The sequence below is a fragment of the Phycodurus eques genome, chromosome 2 (assembly GCF_024500275.1).
Source record: "Phycodurus eques isolate BA_2022a chromosome 2, UOR_Pequ_1.1, whole genome shotgun sequence".
NCBI lineage: Eukaryota > Metazoa > Chordata > Actinopteri > Syngnathiformes > Syngnathidae > Phycodurus > Phycodurus eques.
Window position 1 is genome coordinate 13074395 of NC_084526.1, and position 20897 is coordinate 13095291.

Consider the following 20897-nt stretch of genomic DNA (forward strand, 5'->3'; position numbering starts at 1 on the left):
TAAAGCAACAGTAACAGTCTCATTTGTTGTTGAGAAATGTGAACAATTAGCAATTCTAAGGCTGGAACTTGAGGTGATAGAAATCGTAAATTTGTCTATTATATTTCTGTTATTACTAGCACATTTTCTTGTGTTATTTTCATAGGTTTTTCTCAAAATCCTAAATCTAATTCAAATGCAAAAGCACCCATCACGCTTAATTCATTGCCAGTGCCTAATAGAAGGAATTAAACGTCTCCAACTACCGGAGACAAATTCCTTGTGTGTTTTTTGGACATACTTTGCAAATAAAGATGATTCTGATTCTGATTCTGATTTATGAACTACCAAACTTAGTCTGAATTTCAAAATACAAGGAGACAAACGGAAAACGTTGCTTGGTCCTTGGGTAAAATCCGTGGATGAAGTGGGGAAGCTGCACATACTGCATTTCTAATTACTTGCTCATAAGATAATACTTTAATACTAGTACTAATTATAATACCAATATTATTACAAATTATAATACCAAATAGGCTACTCCCTCCTCCGGTTGATCGGTACCTGCTCGCTCTCTCTGTGGGGATGGGCAAATGTATTGATGTGACCCCATAGAACTTTGTAAACATGTCAAAACGACCAATACTATCCAGAGCACAAGGAAGGGGAAAACAGAAGAGAAAATGGAAGAAAGAGAGGTCAAGTTGTTGCAAATTTTGGTTTGTCAAGTTTGTCAAGTGTCGCAACAGCGAGTCACATCTGTTTGTCAGTAATTATATAATAAGGCAATGAAGAAAATGTTCTATTTCATATATTAAATTGTGTGACATGTTATCTTATAAATGAAAGACAATGGTAAAAAGCGAATGTAAATCACCGATGGAGGGGGGCGCGTATAATATCTCGCCTAGGGCGCTACATTGGCTATTGACAGCTCTGGTTTTTTGTCTAATCCGATGCCATGAGCTGGTTGCAATCAAGTTACAGTTTATCATGTGTGTATGGTACATGGATTTGTGTGGAGCGAGTAACATCTCACTAGCAACTCGGTCAAATATAAAATGGAATAACTGCTCATAAAATCCTCGAAGGTAAGGGTTCTCAAAGTAGGGTACGAGTACCATTAGTGGTACACAGGCTCCCTCTGGTGGTACGCAACAGAATCCCTGAATTAAATTTTTTTTTTAAACCGGCACAATACGTTTGTTAAGTACGGTTGAGTTTTATTTAACTTTTAAATACTATACAATGGCATTTGATGGTTAAAGACTTGGTTGTTTTTAAACATTTATTTCGCTATATTTTTTGTTTAACTGTGTATATTATTACGGTGGCTTAAAGTAACATTTTAGAAAACATCGCTTGGTGATCTAAATATTTTTTTAGATGGTATTTGGTGTAAAAAGTTTGAGAACTACTGTTCTAAGTCCTGCTTCACTTTTGCATCTTTTTTTTTGATGACCAAACACTGCTAAGAATAGACAAAATCTGGAAGTGACACCCAAACAAAAATGTTTGGAGTTTCTTGTACATTCCACAAAATGGTAGCAAATCAGTTTCTGCTATTAGGCAAATAGAGTAAAATTATAAAACTTGTTCTTGTGTCGTCAAGACTTTTTTATTTGTATAATATTTCGACTTTGTTCTCATAAAAAGTGGGACATTCTTCATAATATCTTAACTTTTTCCTCATTAAATTAAAATTTTATGCTCTTAAAACTGACTTTTACATGTATATTTGTCTTTCTCATATCTTGTCTTTTTCTCCTAATAGTGTGACTTTCTTTCTCAAATTACAATTTCTTTTCTGATGAAATAAAAAAATATTCCTGGCAATATTGAAATATTTCCTCATGGAGTTATAACGTTACTTATTTCATTTTATATTTATGACATTGTCCTTTAAATATTTAGCCTTTATGAATTAATATTACAACAATTTTTCCTCATAATATTATACACTTTTCTATTTTTTCTTGTGTAATAAATCATTATTCTCATAAAATTGCAATGCTATGCTCTTAGACTTTCTATTTTACGACTTTCTTCTCATATTTTGCCTTTTTTCTCCTAATATTGGGACTTTCTTCCGATATTGCCATTTTGTTTATCATAAAATTTAACTTTTCCTTGTAATATTACAGTTTTTCCTAATGAAATTAGGACTTTATTTGCATAAGATTATGACAATTTGCTTGCAAATTTACATTTCCCTAATAATGTTGTAATTTTTCTTGCAATGTTACACTCTATTCGCATAGTTGTTGTTGTTTTTTCTTTTCAGTATAGCTTAACAAAAAAATAAAATAATGTAGCAACATACTGTAGAAGCCACAGTGGGGCATGTGGTCGATCTCGACTCAGGCCCTTCTGTGTGGAGTTTGCATGTTCTCCCTGTGCCTGCGTGGGTCTTTTCCGGGTACTCCGGCTTCCTCCCACATTCCAAAAGCATGGATCTTAGGTTCAATGAAAACTATAACTTGTCCTTAGGTGTGAATGTGAGTGTGAATAGTTCTTTGTTTAGATGTGCCCTGCGATCCGCTGGCGACCAGTTCAGGGTGTACCCCGCCTCTCGCCTCGAGTCAGCTGGGGTAGGCTCCAGCACACCCGCGACCCTAATGAGGTGTTACAGAAAATGGATGGGCGTCGGAGACAGTAGTACAGAAAGTGCTGCAAGCAATCAACATCCAACATGGCTTCCCCACAGACACCACATGGCAGGCTGAGTACAGACACTGTGTGATGCACGGGAAGCTGGTGGATGTGTCAAAAGCGGTCTCTTGCTTCTATCTAGTGAGTTTAAGAGGCTACTGCAGCACTTAAGTTATGGATGTAATGATGTACAGTATAAATAAAATACAGATGTGAAGGAAGGAAGGATGGAAGTGAATAGGTGAAAGAAGTAGCAAACTGCGAATAGGCGGGGGAACACTGTGTACCTACTTTTGACCCACCCTGTAAATTATACTGTATACAGCCGATGCCTTTCAGTCGCTTTATTCCCATGATCGCGAACAGAATGCACATTCATACAAGAGCTACTCTCTGCTACAGCTCACGCAGACTCCCTGACTTGAGCCAACGACCTTGCATAAATGTCCCTTGGCTCTTTCAGGTGAAATGTTCCTTCAATCAACTGGCCCCGCACTTGACGGCCCAGTTCAGATATTACAATGCATTCACTGTATAATACAATACAATTTGAATGTATTATGGTTTTGTTGTTGAAATAGTTTGTTTCATATTTTACAAACACATTTTACTCTTTTATTTAATCTCATCAACAAATAACCAGGCCCAACTTCCCGTTTTTAAACTCTAATGTTGCCTTTGAGCACAAGTTTGCCCAGAAGTTGTTTTTTTGTCTATTTTTTTAAATGATGTTGTTTAAAATCACCGACCTTGACGCAGGATTCAATAATTGATATTCAATATTATTACACAAGCGTGTACATAGTAATTACATAACACTTGCCAAATAAATAAACGAGGGGGAAAAACAACACTTGTCTTTCCAGTTTGACGTCAAAGATCATTTTATAATTGGGTGTCGCTTCTGTGCACTTCCAACCTTTACCTGCAGATGTCACTGTTTCTCTATTTTGTCGCTCACCTCACACGCCCCGTCCGCCGTCCGCGTGGTCACGTGACCCTCTCTGAGCGTCAGGGGAAACAGCATGGCGGACATGCATGCGGAGGCTGGCGACGAATTACATCGACTGTCCAGCTAACCCCGCCCGAGAGACAAGAGCCAAATCGGGACGCGTCGAGCCGAACCGAGCCCGGCGAGCGTTGGCCGAACGCCTCAGCGGAATGGACGAGGAGACGAAGGTCCAGTTTCCGTCTCTGCCTTCCACCAAGGAGGAGCTCCTGGTGGGTTCTGGACGGCTGGCTAACCACAGCTAACAGTCGCGAAACACAAAATAAATGAACTGTGTGTGTGCAAATATGTCACTTTTGCGGGACGACGACCCTTTAATTGTATCACGCGCGTCGCATATTCTCAAAATGTAGTCTTGTCAAATTAACCTTTCTATTCTGAGTTAACGACCACTAGCCTAGCTTGTTAGCATTAGTACGTCACGTAGGACTGTCGTTCCAACGGACAAAGACTCTTTAGTTCCACGTTTGTAAATAAATAATTAAAATATTTTGTTTTCACAGGACTGGGCCTATCCAATGAGACGTGAAATGCAGGTATGTTCAACTGTCATTAACTGCTTTTATCACCCGCCAGTGTTTTACTGGTCTTCTTGCGAATAGCTATTCAAATGTCAAACATTACATTTCATCCTTATAGCTCGTAGTTGCTGCAAATATTTGTGCTACAGCATGGCTGTATGAGTCAAAGTGATTTTGCAAGTAGTATATATAAATATTTGTGCTACAGCATGGCTGTATGAGTCAAAGTGATTTTGCAAGTAGGTTTGATTTGCAGTGGAATCTCCAGGACGGATTTGAAAGAAAATGTTGCCATAGGAAACAACGGAAATGGGACTCATTCGTTCCAAGATCAAACAGCGGCCATCACGGCATTTTTAACTGTGATAATACAGTGAACCCTCGCCTTGAAGAAACAAATACATATATATATATATATATATATATATATATATATATATAATATACTGTATAATCATTTGGAACTAGACCCCTCTTATATTTGTTTTAATTGTAATTGGCTCAACGTCATCTAATATTATTAGCCTACCCTTAAAGAAAAATACAGGCTTACCAATTACTTGATTTTGAAAGTGCTGCAGTGTATGTCATCACTTTGAAACCTGTAAAATGATTGTTGTGAATGTTGCCATTCAGCTCCTGATTAGAGAACAGCAAGTTGTGTAAAAGGTACTCAAACACTGAAAAGTTGGACATGTGCATTCAAAAGTTTACCTTTTAGGTTATAGTGCACTTCAGGTTCATTCTGAAATTCTCTCGAAGGGGTGGACGATATATATCAGAAAACAGTTGACTTACAATTCCATTGTAACATGCTGCCAATTACTCTGTTAAGACACTACTACATTATTTGCGCACTCACTGTAGTAGTCTCGTCACTCTGCATTATTTGCCTAAGTGTTGTTGACCAACAATGGCCACTTATGTGCTTGATAACTTGCTGCACAATTGTCACTGTTCCAGATTATCGCACGACTAGTGGCTTTAAACTGCTTACATTGCTTGAAGACTCTGCACCATTGCACAGTTGTCACTGTAGTATTTGTCACTTCACACTGCTCGAAATTGCTTGAGGACTCTGCATCATTTGCACAAGTGCCATTGTATCAGCATTACCACATTACTGGTAACCTTTCATTGATCAGTGACTCTCCGTAGTGTGTTTTCATGTCCTAAAAGTATATTTTATCACAGTGGCTGGCTGTTGTCATCCCTAGAGCGGCTCCAACTACCGGAGACAAATTCCTGTTGTGTTTTTGACAGACTTGGGGAATAAAGATAATTCTAGTACAATGTGAACGTTGCTTTAATGATGTGCAATTGTATGTGATTAAGTATTCATACTGTCTCTAAAAGAAAATAACCAAACGGGTGCATGGACGGCATCTGCGCACATGATTCAGTCACGTCACTCAGTGGCAAGCAAAATAAACTCTCACTCTCAAAGTAGCAGGCCGAGCAATCTTTTCAGGAGTTTAGCAGCTTAACAAGTTGGTGAAATGAAACAACTTACATCAGTGGAACGCATGTATATATTTTATTTTTTTTGTTGGGCAACAGGAAAGTGACACAGGCCACCGATGTATGTACTGGCTACCCAAACGCGGCCAGTTTAAAAGCGAAATGAAGAGAATAGACGCCGCTGTTACGATCGTATATTTACTGGAGGATTTATTCATTTTGGATAACATTAACAAAGAAAACTGTGTACTCATAGTCATCCCAGCTGCTGGTGAGGCTGATGAAAGAGCTAGCTTGCATAGCCCTACTCCTGCCACAGCTGTTTGTAAGAAAATACCGTATTTCACTATCCCGTGTCACTGCCTATTTGAACGCTGTACTGTATTACCAGTATCAGTTACTAAACTTGTCACCGGGAATTAAAAAAAAAGAGAGAGAAATATTCCCCGGTTATGACATCTCACACATTTCAAAATTACGAGTGTGTGATTGTAAAGCTTGATCTTTTTTCAATTTCACTCTTCATAAGAAACACCTATTCATGTGGAAAGGTTTTCAAATTTAATGAAGCTAGTAAATCTAATTTCCCTTACGGGATGACTATATTATCCTTCCAGTCATCCATCCACGACTTCTGCTAAAGAAAAGATGAGAAAATCTGCAAAACACACAGAAAACCCTCGCTGAGTCATTTAGCAAACACGTACTATTTGACAAAAACAAGTAAACGTTTGCAAGACCTAAAAAACGCCATCAACTACATTTCTAGCCAGATTTATATGCCACTGTGTGCCTGTAGTGACAAACTTGTCTATTTGGTTTAAAATATTGAATTAGGATTTTATTTTGATATCTCAATTTTTGGACATTTGTTTAAAAAAAATTTTTTTTACCAAAAGCTGAACTAAAATAGGATTGTGCGAACCTGATTGATTTGGCATATTCTCCTGTATACAGCCTGGACATAACTTGAAGTTAGTTGTTAAATAATGATATACAGTATTCTTGAACAATGTCCCGCATAAATGCCCAGGGAAGCAAGTAGAGATTTACACCGCCCATGGTTATTTGCCCATGTAGCCCACCCTTATCCCTAACTTTGCGTATAATATATTTTACTCTTACTCAGTCGACGCCTCATTAGTTACACCCGCACAATCAAGTGAGATTAAATACAGTGTGTTAAATCATTCACAAAATGGTACCTGTGTCTTTCTCTTCTTTTGCTAGGAAATAGTACCAGGACTGTTTTTAGGTCCTTACTCTGCTGCCATGAAAAGCAAGGTAATTCTTTATTACACAGTGGCATTCATTGCTAAAATGCATGTAAAATAACATGTTGTGTTTGGCGGTGGTAGCTGCAGGTTCTGGAGAGACAGGGCATCACGCACGTCGTGTGTGTGCGCCAAGACATTGAAGCCAATTTTATTAAACCTAATTTCCCTCATACATTTAGGTAAGAATTGTAAATTAATTCAGTAGTGCGTTCTTGTTCCTGTCTGACTCTTGGTGTATTTCTTTACAGATACCTTGTGTTGGATATTGCAGACAATCCAGTGGAAAATATCATAAGATTTTTTCCCACGGTGAGTTGGAACGCTATTTAGGTCTCATGGCAACCTTTTCACGACATGACATAAAGTTCGGTGCTTGTTTTCTGCCTCCAGACTAAAGAATTTATTGATGGCTGTTTAGCAACAGGAGGTGAGGGCACGTTCTTAAATGACAGCACAACCTTGAAAAATTAAATTAGTTTTTTTCCCCCTCATGTTTTAGGAAAGGTACTGGTTCACGGTAATGCAGGAATCTCAAGAAGGTACTGTACTGTTTTTTTTGTTCAGTTTTGCATTCATTTGTAACCTCGTGTGACAGCATGAATTTATGCGGTTGTCATTTGATGGGAATTAAAGCACAGTGGAATGTCAAATGGTGAATGCACTCAAGGTTGTACAGTTGTGAATTTGATTTATTTCGATTTCCTATGGTAGCATTTTAGAGGACTAACAATAAATCAGTTGATCAGTTATCTAATTAATCGACAATTTTAATAATTGATTCATCCCTTAGCGACCTTGTTTAAGTTAAAATTGTCCAAGTCCTTGAAATTTAAATACTGAATATAAGTAAATATTCTCATTTGTTGGATAAAAAAGTACATTTCCATCCCTTTATTAAAAAACAGCACATTATTTCAAATAAACGGGGAAGAAAAATCTATTATAATTCAGGTACTGGTTTGGTCCATAACATGTCAGAAAACGGTATGTCGTCAATCATTTCTTTCCAAAGTAGCCTCGTGGGCATTGACAGTTTAAGCTGCAACTCTTAAAATGTCTTTCCCCCCCCCCCTCCCCTCAGTGCTGCCTTAGTGATTGCCTACATAATGGAAACATTTGGAATGAAATACAGGTGAGTCTTTGTCCTCCATTTTGTCTTTGGCTCTCAAACTGCTTTGTTTTTCATATTACACTCTTTAGCATTTGGTAATTCTTCTCAAGATGCTAATGGACATATTGTAAGATTGCGCAAGTTTACTTCATGTTGTGGCTGGTGAGTGGACACATGAAGTGATGCTGGTTTAGAGTACTTCGAATTTGTGGAGTCATGTTGTTAAAAAAGAAAAAGAAAAGCAAAGGTTTTCTGTGTGTCATGTTCTAACCCAGGGGTCATTAACCTTTTTGAAACAGATTTATTTTTTGGGTAATGATTGCGGGCTACCAGTTTGATAAACACTTCTGAAGTAACAAATTTGCTCGTTACTTTTAATTGTTATTAACTGTAAATATACATCTATGTGAAGACACTGATCATATTTAATAATCTCACAATTATCGACAGTGATTTTAAGGTCCTGTATTTTGGCTATTTAGACCTATATAGAGTGACTCTCCTTATGGACTTAGGATGAAAGTGTCAATTTCATTTTAAAATATTTTTTTTTAAACTTGGTTTTGTCGTACGAGTGTCCAGAAAAAGCCCTTTTGATAGCTACTTCTGTTTGACAGAGTTTTGTATCCGCTTTGTCCATATTTGGCTAAAACCGCCCCCTCTCCTCTGATTGGTTGCCTCTGGGTTGAAGATTTGGCAAAATATGTCCCCTTTAACAAGGTAGAGGAAATATGCAGCACTTTGTCTAGAAATCTTTGTTTACACATTTTCAAATGATCACTTCTACAACATTCCTAGGAAATTACAATGTCCCATCACCGGTGAGCTATTTTTAAAACAGGCCCGCAGGCTACTCATGTGGTCCCTGGGGACAACATGGTGCCCGCAGGCATCATATTGGTGGCCCATTCTAACCTGTGTGTGTTCACTTCAGGGATGCATTCAACCACATCCAGGAAAGGAGGTTCTGCATTAACCCCAACTTGGGATTTGTGCATCAGCTTCAGGTGAGCGTCAACCTTTAGCAAGTATTAATATATACAGAGCCATCTGAGTAAATGAGAATACTGTGGTCTAACTGTCATAAAATTCTGAAACTTCCACTTACTGCTTCCATCTCTACAGCATGCTATATGTTGACCATTCTTGGTCCTTTGGTTATCACAATTGTCTATTTTTGGATCACACAAAAAATCCCATTAGTGGAACCTCCTGAGATCGGTTGATGTGTGTTTTGGTTTGCAGGAGTATGAAGCAATCTACCTCGCCAAACTCACCATTAAAATGATGTCGCCCATGCAGCTGGGCCGCTCCTTCTTACAAGGAGGCATGCCAGGTCTGCACACAATCAAGGAGTTTGATTGTCAAAATGGTGTTTTGCAGTTTATAACCAAGTTGTCCTGACCTGCCTTTGAACAGGAAGCCGTAAGCGCAGCCTGGAGGAAGATGACGACTTTGGAGCAATGCAGGTCACAGCAGCACAAAATGGATGAGCCTTGCTTACATTTAGCCACGTGGCGCATTGCACTTTTTTTTTTTTTTTAAATGGGATGAAAAATGTAGATATTTGAACCTTTTTCTAAGGGGATAGGGGCGGGAGACCACTCATGTCTGAGATGTGAAGGTCTGAGCAAATACATTTTTGTTGTTGTTGTTTCTTGAGCTAAATGCACTGATGGGAAAATTTTGCAGTTTTATAGTATTTAAAGCATTTTTGCATTTGCAGCGGGACAGTATTGCAATAATGCACTTTCGATACTTGAATTTGTGTAGACTGCCAGAAGGGGGGCAGGCGGGGAAAGGGGAAAGTGGCCAGGACGTCGCCCATCGCAGGACTTGATGAAGATGGATAGTTAATGCCTTTATTTTGGTGTCATAGGATTAACAACTAATATCAGGCTTATTGTTGGATAGGATTTAATTGTTGCATAATAAAAAGTCTGTCTGAACCCATTTGGAGTTTGCTCCATCTTCTTGAGTAGTTATGAGCAGTGGTGTCGCTGGGCTTATTTTACCCCCCCCAAAATTTATTTTGTTTGTGTTTAGGCCAAATTTTTGTGTGTAAGGCCCCCTAAATGTTTTTCTTTGGAAACAAAGTCTACCCAGTGTAGAAAGTAAGTACTGTAAATGACACGGGCTGTATCGTGTTTATTTTAGTCTATGCCGCGGGCCGCTAAAAAGAAACTGATGCCCGTAGTTTGAATAACCTTGATTTAAACCATTCAAACGTTGACGACCCCGCCCTTTGAAAGAATTGGAATCAAAAGGAACCGGACTCTCAACTGGAATCGTTCAAATTCTAACCATGCCCAACCTTATGCAGACCTATGGACAATTTAGTCATCCATTAACCTACGATGCATGTTTTGGGAATTTAGAAGGAAGTTTGAGGACCTGCAGAAAATCCAGCCAACATGGGGAAAGCATGTGAAGCAGAGATTTGAACACCAGACCTCATATCTGAGAAACATAACCACTAGTCTACTGTCATGCCCTGACTGCAATCCAACTACAGTGCCGTGAAGTATTGGACCCCTTATCAAATTCTTATATTTCTGCATAGTTTCCCCACTTTAAGTTCATCAAACAAATGTAAATACCAGGCAAATATAACCAAATTGAACTTGAAATGCCTTTTTAAAAATTATAAAATTGATTAAAGGGGGCAAAAAAAACAGTTACCTGGCCCTGTTTGAAAAAGTAATGGCCACCTAAACCTAATAACTGGTTGGGCATCCTCAGCAGTAACAATGAAAATCAAGTGTTTTCTATAACTGGCAATAAGAGTCTCACATCTCTGTGGAGATATTTTGGCCCACTCTTGCTTGCAGAATTGTTTAAATTAAATTAAGCAAAAATGGAGGGTTTTCAAGCACGAGCGGCCTTTATAAGGTCATGCCACTGCATTTCAATCAGATTCAAGTTTGGATTTTGACTAGGCCACTCCAAAACCTTCATTTTGTTTTTTTAAGCCATTCAGATGTTGGCTTGCTGGTGTATTTTAAAACATTATCCTGCTGCAGAACCCAAATGCACCTCAACTTGAGGTCACAAATTGATGGCTGAACATTGTCCTTCACGATTTTCTGTTAAAGAATCAAAATCACAGCAAGTTGTTCAGGTCCTGAAGGAGAAAAGCAGCCTAAGACCATCACACTACCACCATGTTTGACTGTTGGTACGATGACCTTTTTCTGAAATGCTGTGCTACATTACGCCAGATGTAACGACACACACACCTACCAAAAAGCTCATCTTTCATCTTGTCAGTTCATATAATATTCTCCCAGAAGTCTTGGGAATCATTCGGATTTTTTTTTCTTTTTGCAAAAGTCAGATGACCCTTTATGTTCTTTTTTGGTCAGCAGTCCTTTTGGCCTTGGAACTCTGCCACGGATGCCATTTTGTCCAGTCTCTTCCTTATTGTTGTGTCATGAACATTGACCTTAACTGAGGCAAGGGAGGCCTGCATTTCTTTATAAGTTGTCCTGAGTTCCTTTGTGGCCTCCTGGATGACTCATTGCTGTTCTCTTGGGGTAATCCTTGTCAGTCACTCCGTGGGAAGGTTCACCACTGTTCCATGTTTTCTCCATGGGAGGATAATGGCTCTCCCTGTGGTTTGCTGGATTCCTGAAGCTTTAGAAATGGCTTTTGTAACCCTTTCCAGACTGATAGATGTCAATTACTTTATTTCTTGACTGTTCTGGAATTTATTTGGGTCATGTCATTTTGGAGCAGCTTTTTTTTTTAGATCTTTTGTCTGGCTTGATTTTGTTGGGACAGATTCTGTTTAATTGATTTCTTGATTGAACAGGTCTGGAGGTAATCAGGCTTGGGTGTGATCAGTGGAAAATTAAGCAAGAATTGTGATTAGCCACAATTAATTCATGAATTAACAATGAGGTAATTACTTTTTCACAAAGGGCCAGGTAACTTTGCATAGTTTTTTTTTTCTCTTTAATAAATGAAATCATTTAAATACATCATTTTAACTTCACTTGGGTTATAGTTGGCTGACATTTACATTTATTTGATGATGTTAAAGTAGGAAATTTTGTAAAAACTAAAAATTTGAGAAGGGGGCTTAATACCTTTTCACAGCGCTGTAAATTGAATAAATTACAAACCCAAAAAGCACACGAAATCAGACTGGGTTATGGGTTACCACTGTTTTATTTAGTTTTGTACAGATTTGGCAATAAATTACATTAAATATGTTCCCGTTGCCCAACTAGCAAAAAAGACAAGTATAAATGTACAAATATCATTTTTGTATCCATATCGCCCTTTCACAAAATGTGATCGTTGTTGCTATCCAAATATAAAATGTTCATGACTTTCATACACACAATATAAACTCCCATTGCCTAGTTAAATTGATTTTAAATCCTGTAGGATTTATACCATCATTGTGATGAATTTTTGAGCACTATTTAGTGTTAGGGCAGTTGGTGTTCGAGAGGAGGATGCAGGAAAAGGATGACGCGCAAGCCGAAAGGAAAAGAAGAATTAGTGTTCAATGAATGGTTCTTTGGTTACTTGCCTTCGACCATCAATTATTTATTAATGAATTATTGGATGCTTTAAGGACATAAGCTTAAGCTTTCATTGAATGTCTGGCTGATTTCATTCCTATTTTCCGTCACCATTCTAATAAAATAAGACATTTACAGTAACTGACGAGCCCTTCTTCAGAGCTCCGCCACTGTGAGGTAGCCATGGTTACCAAAACAAAAAAAGGGGACGCTGTGGAAGGGGGAGGGGGCTTTGACATGTGTTTGTGTTTACTTCAGCTCTTAGTCAGGATGACGCTCCTCGGGACAACTCAAAGTTTCTAAATGACGCACTCCAAACCGCAATGTTCTGCTCGGCTGACGTCAGAGGGTGGCGTGCAAAGCTGCGTTCCAGGCCTGGAGGTTCTCAGTGGGAGAAGCGACACTGCATGTAAGTCTCGTCAGAAGCGGCGTAACCAAACTTTTGGTAGAAAGCCACATTATTGGGTGCACATTCCAGTGTGATTTTATAGCAGTTGAGTTTTTTGCTGAGAAGCGTAAGCGTGGACAGTAACCTGAGGGAGAGAAAAGACGGACAGGTGGGTATTGGATGAGGAAGCCAAACACATAGTCCTCTTCCGATAAACAAGAACTTAGAGTCCAAAATGGACAAGATTTAATAATCAAGTGTCACTTGAGCCAATGTATATAGCAGCACTTCCTTTTTAAACTTCACTGTCAGGCTTTACAGATGTTAAAATATATATATATTTTTTTTTTGTTCAGGGGGATTACACTGTGATTAACTGGAGCATGGCGTCTATTATAGTGAAGGCTACTATTTAAGGAAAACTATAGTGTGTCACCAAAATAAAATTGGAATTATCTCCACATGGTCAAAATAAACTAGATTGATATAAATATATTCTTTTGGGCAGAGATAACAAAAGTGACTGAATTTTTTGTTTAGGTCTCAGACCAGAGTTCGACTCACAGTTTTCCCAGCTGTTTGCCTCTGCACACGTCACTGACGACCACCTCCTCCACTCGGCCTCTCTGCAAACAACCGCAACAGATAAGAGTTTTCATTCAAGCTCAGCATTACCACCTCAGTGCCCTCAGTCACCTCCTATACTTAAAGGAATTTATAGCGAGGAAGTTGTATTAAGAGTCAGTAACCTACCTTTGCACAAGAATGAATGAATTTGTGTTCCGTGATCAAAGTGGCCGTGGCCACAATTTGTCCTAGATTGGTGTCCTCCACTACCACCACATAGTAGTCCCCCGTTTTCTTCATGTGCTCAAATTTCTCTGTAGGACAAAAGATTCATGATTTTTTAATACACATTTGTTGGTACTCAGCTTACTAAAATGTAAAATGATAATAAGTGATGCTGTTGGGCACTTAAGGATCTGCTTAAAGGCTGCCACACACCGAGCTACGCGGCTAAACCCGACTGAACTGTCGCGGCGTGTGCATGTTTTGGCAACTGTTTCCATGAGTGCCCAATCAGTCTGCCGCTGTTTTTGCCTCGAATCAAAATTTTAATTTCTGGCGCAACATTGCAGATTACGGCCAATCAAAATGCACATAAACTTTCACACGTTAAATATACATTTCCGGGCTTTAAGCGAGGGGGACACCACTGTTTTTATGTCTCAAAGGTATTCTCTGTCAATTGACTGTCTGTTGTCGTACTAGAGAAGCTCCAACTACCGTAGACAAATTCTTTGACTGTTTTGACACACTTGACAAATAAAGATGATTCTGAACAGCCGCCGGTACGTACCGCGCTGGAACGCATTGCGCTGCTCGCTGTTTGAACACACACACACGCACACAGAGAAAGAGAGAGAGCACTAGCATAGAAATGAAGATCGCATTTATTTTGTTCTGTTGTTTCTAGCGTTGGCTATTTCCCACAGTAGCTGTGTTTCGTTGTTTGACAATAAGCCCCATGATAAACAGACTAGAGTCTCCTGTAATCATTGAACCCGTGTACAGTAACTAACATAAGTATGTGTGTTACTGTTAATGGGTTGTGGTCAGCGCTGTTATTTCCAAGTGTTTTTGAACGCATCGCTCAGCTCGCAGGCGTGGTCATGAGGAGAGAGACTCGCAGAGCTAGAAGCTAATGGTCGTGTTGTTCGTGACTTGGTTGTTCTGCCGTCGGCCATGGCGGCAAACGTCAGCGCATGCACACAGAGCAGAATATTTATTTGAAAAACCTAATAAAATACGGATAACACGTCATGTTTTGAGCATATGAATAGCAGCAAATCAATGGTGCATATTTTACATTGGTATATGGGTTTTCCTGATTTTTGGGGTCAATTTTGGGGGTGCGTATTATACACAAGAAATGAAGGTAATTTGACTTACTTATAAACTGGTCTGCGGTGACGTCACCAGTCTCCGTTAATTGAGATAAAACCTTAAAGAACCCTGCAAGACAAGAATGAGCAGCGTAAATTGATCATGTAAATTTGTGCCTATCAGCAACCTTGACATTCAACTCACTTTACACTGATTTTAAAAGCTGCCATTCTGTGCCAGAAGGAACAATCTCAATGGTATATTAGAATTTATGTAACATGAAAACAGAGTGGCGGAACGGTGGACGACTAGTTAGAGCATCTGCCGCACAGTTCGGAGGACCGGGGTTCAATCCCCGGCCCCGCCTGTTTGGACTTTGCATGTTCTCCCGTGCCTGCGTGGGTTTTCTCCGGGCACTCCGGTTTCCTCCCATATCCCAAAAATAATGCATGGTAGGTAAATTGAAGTCTCTAAATTGCCCCGAGGTGTGTATGTGAGTGTGAATGGTTGTTTGTTTATATGTGCCCTGCGATTGGCTGCCAACCAGTTCAGGGTGTACCCCGCCTCCTGCCCGATGATAGCTGGGATAGGCTCCAGCACTCCCGCGACCCTTGTGAGGATAAGCGGCTCAGAAAATGGGATGGATGGATGAAAACAGAGTTTAAAACAACATGAAAGTGACTATTATGGATAAAAAAAATATTTTTGGGATTGTAAAATTCAAATATTCTTATTTCTTGAGGTGTCAGAGGGTTCAGGGGGTTTGTTAGCAGGAATCAGCTTTTGCACTTCCGTAACAACATGCCATGATAAAATGTTACTTAACAGTGATCCCATTCTATTTGAGGGGTATAGAAACCGAGTCCTCCAGCAAATTGCAAAAGTTTAGGAGTAATTGAAAAAATGGCATTATGCAAGCTGAAAAAGGTTGAAAAAGTTTTATAATTGCTATAAGTGATACAGCGATGGATATAGTTGCTTATTAATACCACAAAATGGCAGCAAAGCACTACCTTTGCAATAGACAGGGCTACTAAATGACTGGCTTCCCCTCACTTCAACACAGTTCCTTGGCAACATGATGCTACAAGATGGCGCCAAGCGACACTTTTATATCATACATGGCTTTAACCTTAGCACAACAACAGCGAATGTGTGAGATTTTCAATGAATAATGGAGGATAGGTCCACAAGTATGACGTGAATAGCTGAGTTCATGATTTGCATATATGCAGGGGAATAATGTACCTCTACAGTAATTATAAATGAATATTAGAGACTATTTGACTCATTGTTTTATTTGTTAGAAATCAGTTTGAACTTGAGCTTAAACAGCCTCCTGGGACTGCTACTGTTGGACTCTGTAAAACTTCGACTTTGTGAGACATTTTGGAGATTACCAGATGGTGCAAAATGTGCCACTCACCCCTGTTGAAGTCAGCAGTGCAGAGGGGCCTGAGCACCAGGCCTTCGCCGGGGCTGGAGGGGGAGATTAGGGGGGAGAAGGAGACCTTGTTGTCGCTCCAGTCTAACTCCTGAAGTAGAGAGGGGTCGAACAGGGGCATCTCATCCAGCAGCATTCCACAACCTCGGCCTGGGAAACAAGACTTTCAATGAGCTCACAAAGCCGTGCATTTGTGTGTGTCTTGAAAAATGAATCGGAAAGGAATTTTTATTTATTTATTTTTTTTAAACAATCTTGTATGTTTGTTTTACGTCATACAGAACCTTGACCTGACAAACACAAATTCTGACAGAATCCTGTCATTTGTGGTTTAATACACCTTTACCAAGGTCGAAGTGAAGCACTCATAGAAGCAATTTGCACGACTTCTTTGTCACTTTACAGCCCTTTTATATGACATATTTACACCAATATACAAAAATATCCCTAGGTAGTTATAAACAAAACAATGGTACAGGAAAAAGAAGTACAAGATGTACCAATATTCATTTGATTCAGATTTTGAAACGTTTCTTTTGATCGTTGGGGTATTTTGACGAAATGTCACAAATTATTAAAGAGACATAGGACGTGTTTTAAATCATGTAAAATGCATCACGTCCCCTTTAAGTTTAATAAGTAATGATGCAAATGGTGACATTGGAGTTGCTTACGTCATGTAACACCTGTGTATTTCTTCCCTTGTTACGTTCTTCCTCACACCCATTATAATCTGATCCTTACCCATGCAGTATCTGGGATGCTTGCTAAGAAAGCACAGAAGAGGACCGCTGTCTCGCAAGTCGTATGAGCCAACTGAGGGTTGATCGTGGGGTAAGCTGCTTCCACTATAGAACAAAAACTTTACCGCAACAATAGAAAGTGGTGAAAGACACAAGGAAGCCATTGACAACACAACGGAAGTTCTCGACTCAACTTTATTTACAGAGCTCATTGAAGAAGAAAAAAAAAAACAACTGCAGCTGAATCAAAGTGTTGTACATACGTAAAATCGAATGGAAAACAAAAATAATTTGAATTTAAAAAATTCCTTTTAATAGAAGTCTTTCTTAAAAAGCTTTTCTTGAAAAATAAAATTAGTCCGTGACATTGAGACACGCCAGCAGCGCCTCCTGCGTCTTTCGCCCAAACTGAGGAGGGAGAGAAGAAGAACCGGATGCTCCTTTCACACTGGCATACAGGATGTCCAGACTAGAGTTTCATTCCCTCTCATTTCAGTCTACATGTTGTGTGAAGTTGTTAATAGATGAGCCAGTGGAACATGGTTTATGTCTCCACTGATGAAGAGGGCACAAGGATCCTGAAATTGTAATCTCGCGATCACATCTTGCATAACGTTGTTTGGAATGGCAGCAGCTAATGATTGAATGTAAACAAACAACTGCAGTTTTCTAACAGCCATAGGTTTGTCTGTTGGTGAGTAACCTCACATTCCCCATAATGATCATGACAGAAATGATGGGTGCTTACTTCCTGTAATTAAATTACTTCGCCCACATCGAAACTTTAGAGCATGTTTCGACAGAACGGCGGCATGTATACGTCCAACCGTTCGTGCTACCGCTAGCTTGCTAGGCTATATAACATTTTATTGTCTACTTGTGAGCCGTATCGTATTAAAAGTATGTGAAATTAAAGCAAGCTTTAAACGAACGTCCTCTCCTGTCCTGAGCACCGGTGACCACCAACACACGTTTTTCCCCATTTTGTCCTTATAATACCGTCGGCTCGCTCCACTCTTGTTGTCGTCGCCACGGTAACGTGTGTATCCGGTCGCATTTGAGTTGACAAGATAAAGAACGGGATGCTGAATGAATTTTTTTTTTTTTTTTTAAATAACTTCTTTGGCCGTTAGATATTTACAGTACTCCGTCAAAAGACACGCGACAAGGCTAAAAATAAACTAGCTTTTGGATTCAAATATACTGTGCACGCGGCGACGCGGAGTAAATGTCTTTTGCAGAGCCGATCAGCATAAAATGCTAAATATCGGCCGGTACCGATTAGCCTGATCAAATCGGTGTAAAGTCTAGTAAATATTTGTATGAAAAACAGGCTAGGCCATAATATCATACATTACAATCAAATTTGCAACGTGATAAGTGGCAGACATCTTTGTGGAATTTTCTTTAAAGAAGAAAACAAATAAAATAAATAGCATGAGCACTTCAAATGCCTCTAAAATCCTACATAACTAATACATACAGATATATAACGAAAGTAAGCTATTTTCCTGCCCACACTGCTCTTCTCACAAATAATGTCCCATTTGTGCTTTTTAAGTCAAGTTTTAGGTCTAGCCGTTTGAAATAACACAGTAATTTTAATGTGTCGACTTGGAGAACCCCCGAAATTTCGGCCCAGAAACTTGTCAGCCAATCGGAGAAAGGGCTCCCCGAATAGCAGATGAAGCCAAAGGATTCTAATTTGAAGGCAGTTTTTGACCAGATTTTCTATAGGCGACATCACACACAAACGTTTTTTTCCAACACAAAAAAAAAAACTCAATTTCCCACACTCCAATTTTCACAATTCTCTGTGCGTTGTACTCAGGTTGAAGTGTCTATTCAAACTAGACTCAGCATTTTCACAGACAGTCATTTTTGGGAAATCTTGTCACATTACTAATGACATGAAAAACATTAAATACAGTGGTAAGGGAGAGCACCATTCATAGCCTTGTATACTGTTGTATTTCGAGACCGCTGTAAATAGAGGACCCCTATATAGAATTTTACCACTATTCACAGTTAGACTGAATTGTTGTTTAAATAACTTTTGCAATTTCAAGCACTTTATCCCTCCCAAAATTGTACTATTTTTTTTGTGATCGTGATTAAATGAGGTGACAGTATGACCGTGGAACAATTATGCCTTTTTTCATTATTTCCTGTTGGAAAAGTGACACTACACTGCTTTTATGTACCACCTTTATTTCATGTTGCACCATCAGACCAAGAATAATTCCTAGGTGTGAATGTACCTTTCACCGACAATGGCAATAAAATCCACTCTGATTCAGATTCTTTACAAGTGAGTATGCTCAGCAATGAACTATCATGGGTCATAAAATACTATTTGTCTTTGCAGGATCTGGGCATGGTCCCAGAACAGGATATCAACTGTGATATACGCCCATCCCACACCAAGAACGTCAGGAAACAGTCATCACTTGACTAACGTTGCCATAGCAACATACACTTTACTGCTGTCATTTATTGGGTCCATGTCTGTTGCAGACTGTAACTAGTCAGTAGTCACACCGCGACAAGACTAATATGATTTATATATATATAAAAAAAAAAAAAAAGGCCCTCTTTAAATCATTCTCAAAAGCTGATATTTATGATTAGGTGCTACTTTTGAAATATATACCTGTCAAACACATTCGATAAACCCTGAACAATAAAACCCTCAGGAGGATAAGTTTTATTTTTACTACAGCGTTGTTTAAATGATTTGATTTTTCTTGCCTATATGGCTTCAAGTAAGGGCCATGTTTGTTCTACATATTTTCAAATATTTAATTTGTTAAATAGTAGATACAAAACTTTAATTCAAACTGTTTAATAAGACACCATAAAACTGATTGTAGTTTGACGCTGAATAGTAGCTACAAAAAGCTAAACTGTCAACACTCTAGTTAACCACACTAAATTTCTGATACGCGGCTAGCTAAAGTACTTACCGGTAAACAGCATTCAATAAGAGACAACAGGGTGAAAGTCCCGCGTTGAATAACGTAGCTCCGTTGTTAAACTCTTCTACAAGTTGCCCAGTAATTCAAGCGACAAAATTCACTTTCGGAATGAAGCATATTTTTGAATGGCCTCGACCACACCACTTTTGTGGGTTTGCGTCTGACACACTGTGACGTGGCAATTTCCTGGGACAGTGGCGCACCTCGATGGCGTCATTATTTTAAAAACGCCTACGGTTCAGTCATTTATTTAACGGAACCTTTTAATAGTTTCGTACGCTACATGAATCCAACTGTTTTAATGGAAAAAAGAGGAAGTTTACAATCTACGTGTCTGATTGGCGACGAATAGCGATTGACACGAAACAAGCTTACTCGACATTAGGTGCATGGCGGAACCTAAACGTGTACGTAAATCGGAACGCGCCATTATTTAGCACTTACCTATGCTAACACGGGAGTATAGTTCGTGTAAATATATGTATAAAATACACGTCTCGGACAGTAGTATAAATAATTTAAAAAATACATCGCGGGAAGTTTGAAAGATAGAAATGTCACCTGTCGTAAAACGAGACTCCGCCTTATTCCAATTGTAAAGTAGGCTTCTCCATCCATCCAGTCAGCCATCCTCCGCACGGTCGCGGGGGTGCTGGAGTCTATCCCAGGTGACTGGGCGAGAGGGGGGGTACACCCTCAACTGGTGGTCGCCAGCCACTTCCCCAGACAGACTTGACAAAATAATTCAGTTTTGATAGATTAATATAACCTACTGACGGTGTCTATCAGTTTGTTTTTGTTTTCTTTTCTCCTGCTGTCGAGCGGCAGTTAACAGTGTAGCTGAATAAGGAGAGCAGTCAGCCAGTGTAGTTATACTCCCGCAAAGTAATAAAACCAGAAACTAAACATAGC

At 39.2% G+C, this 20897-nt stretch overlaps 2 protein-coding genes across 4 annotated transcripts; one reads left to right on the forward strand and one right to left on the reverse strand.

The window, feature by feature from the left end:
- Positions 1-3641: 3641 nt before the first annotated feature.
- Positions 3642-15164, forward strand: styx (serine/threonine/tyrosine interacting protein). 3 transcript variants are annotated; one of them, XR_009767557.1, is made up of 13 exons: positions 3642-3852; positions 4144-4176; positions 6853-6906; positions 6981-7078; positions 7148-7208; positions 7290-7326; positions 7399-7438; positions 7981-8031; positions 8945-9017; positions 9256-9346; positions 9430-9479; positions 12804-12954; positions 13474-15164. XR_009767557.1 is itself a non-coding variant. In XM_061667760.1 (12 exons), exons 1-12 carry the CDS (start codon positions 3670-3672, stop codon positions 12846-12848), a joined length of 816 nt encoding a protein of 271 aa, XP_061523744.1. In that variant the 5' UTR covers positions 3642-3669; the 3' UTR covers positions 12849-12968. The 3 variants fall into 3 exon arrangements, 2 of the variants coding, with proteins under 2 accessions (XP_061523744.1, XP_061523754.1); XM_061667760.1 differs by lacking the exon at positions 13474-15164 and having other exon boundaries at positions 12804-12968; XM_061667770.1 differs by lacking the exons at positions 12804-12954; positions 13474-15164 and having other exon boundaries at positions 9430-10580.
- gnpnat1 (glucosamine-phosphate N-acetyltransferase 1) lies at positions 12164-20189 on the reverse strand. Its single transcript, XM_061667785.1, has 6 exons — positions 19974-20189; positions 16247-16414; positions 14887-14949; positions 13687-13814; positions 13498-13559; positions 12164-13078 (listed from the first exon to the last, which is right to left on the reverse strand). Exons 1-6 carry the CDS (start codon positions 19984-19986, stop codon positions 12931-12933), a joined length of 582 nt encoding a protein of 193 aa, XP_061523769.1. The 5' UTR covers positions 19987-20189; the 3' UTR covers positions 12164-12930.
- Between the last annotated feature and the right edge of the window lie 708 nt (positions 20190-20897).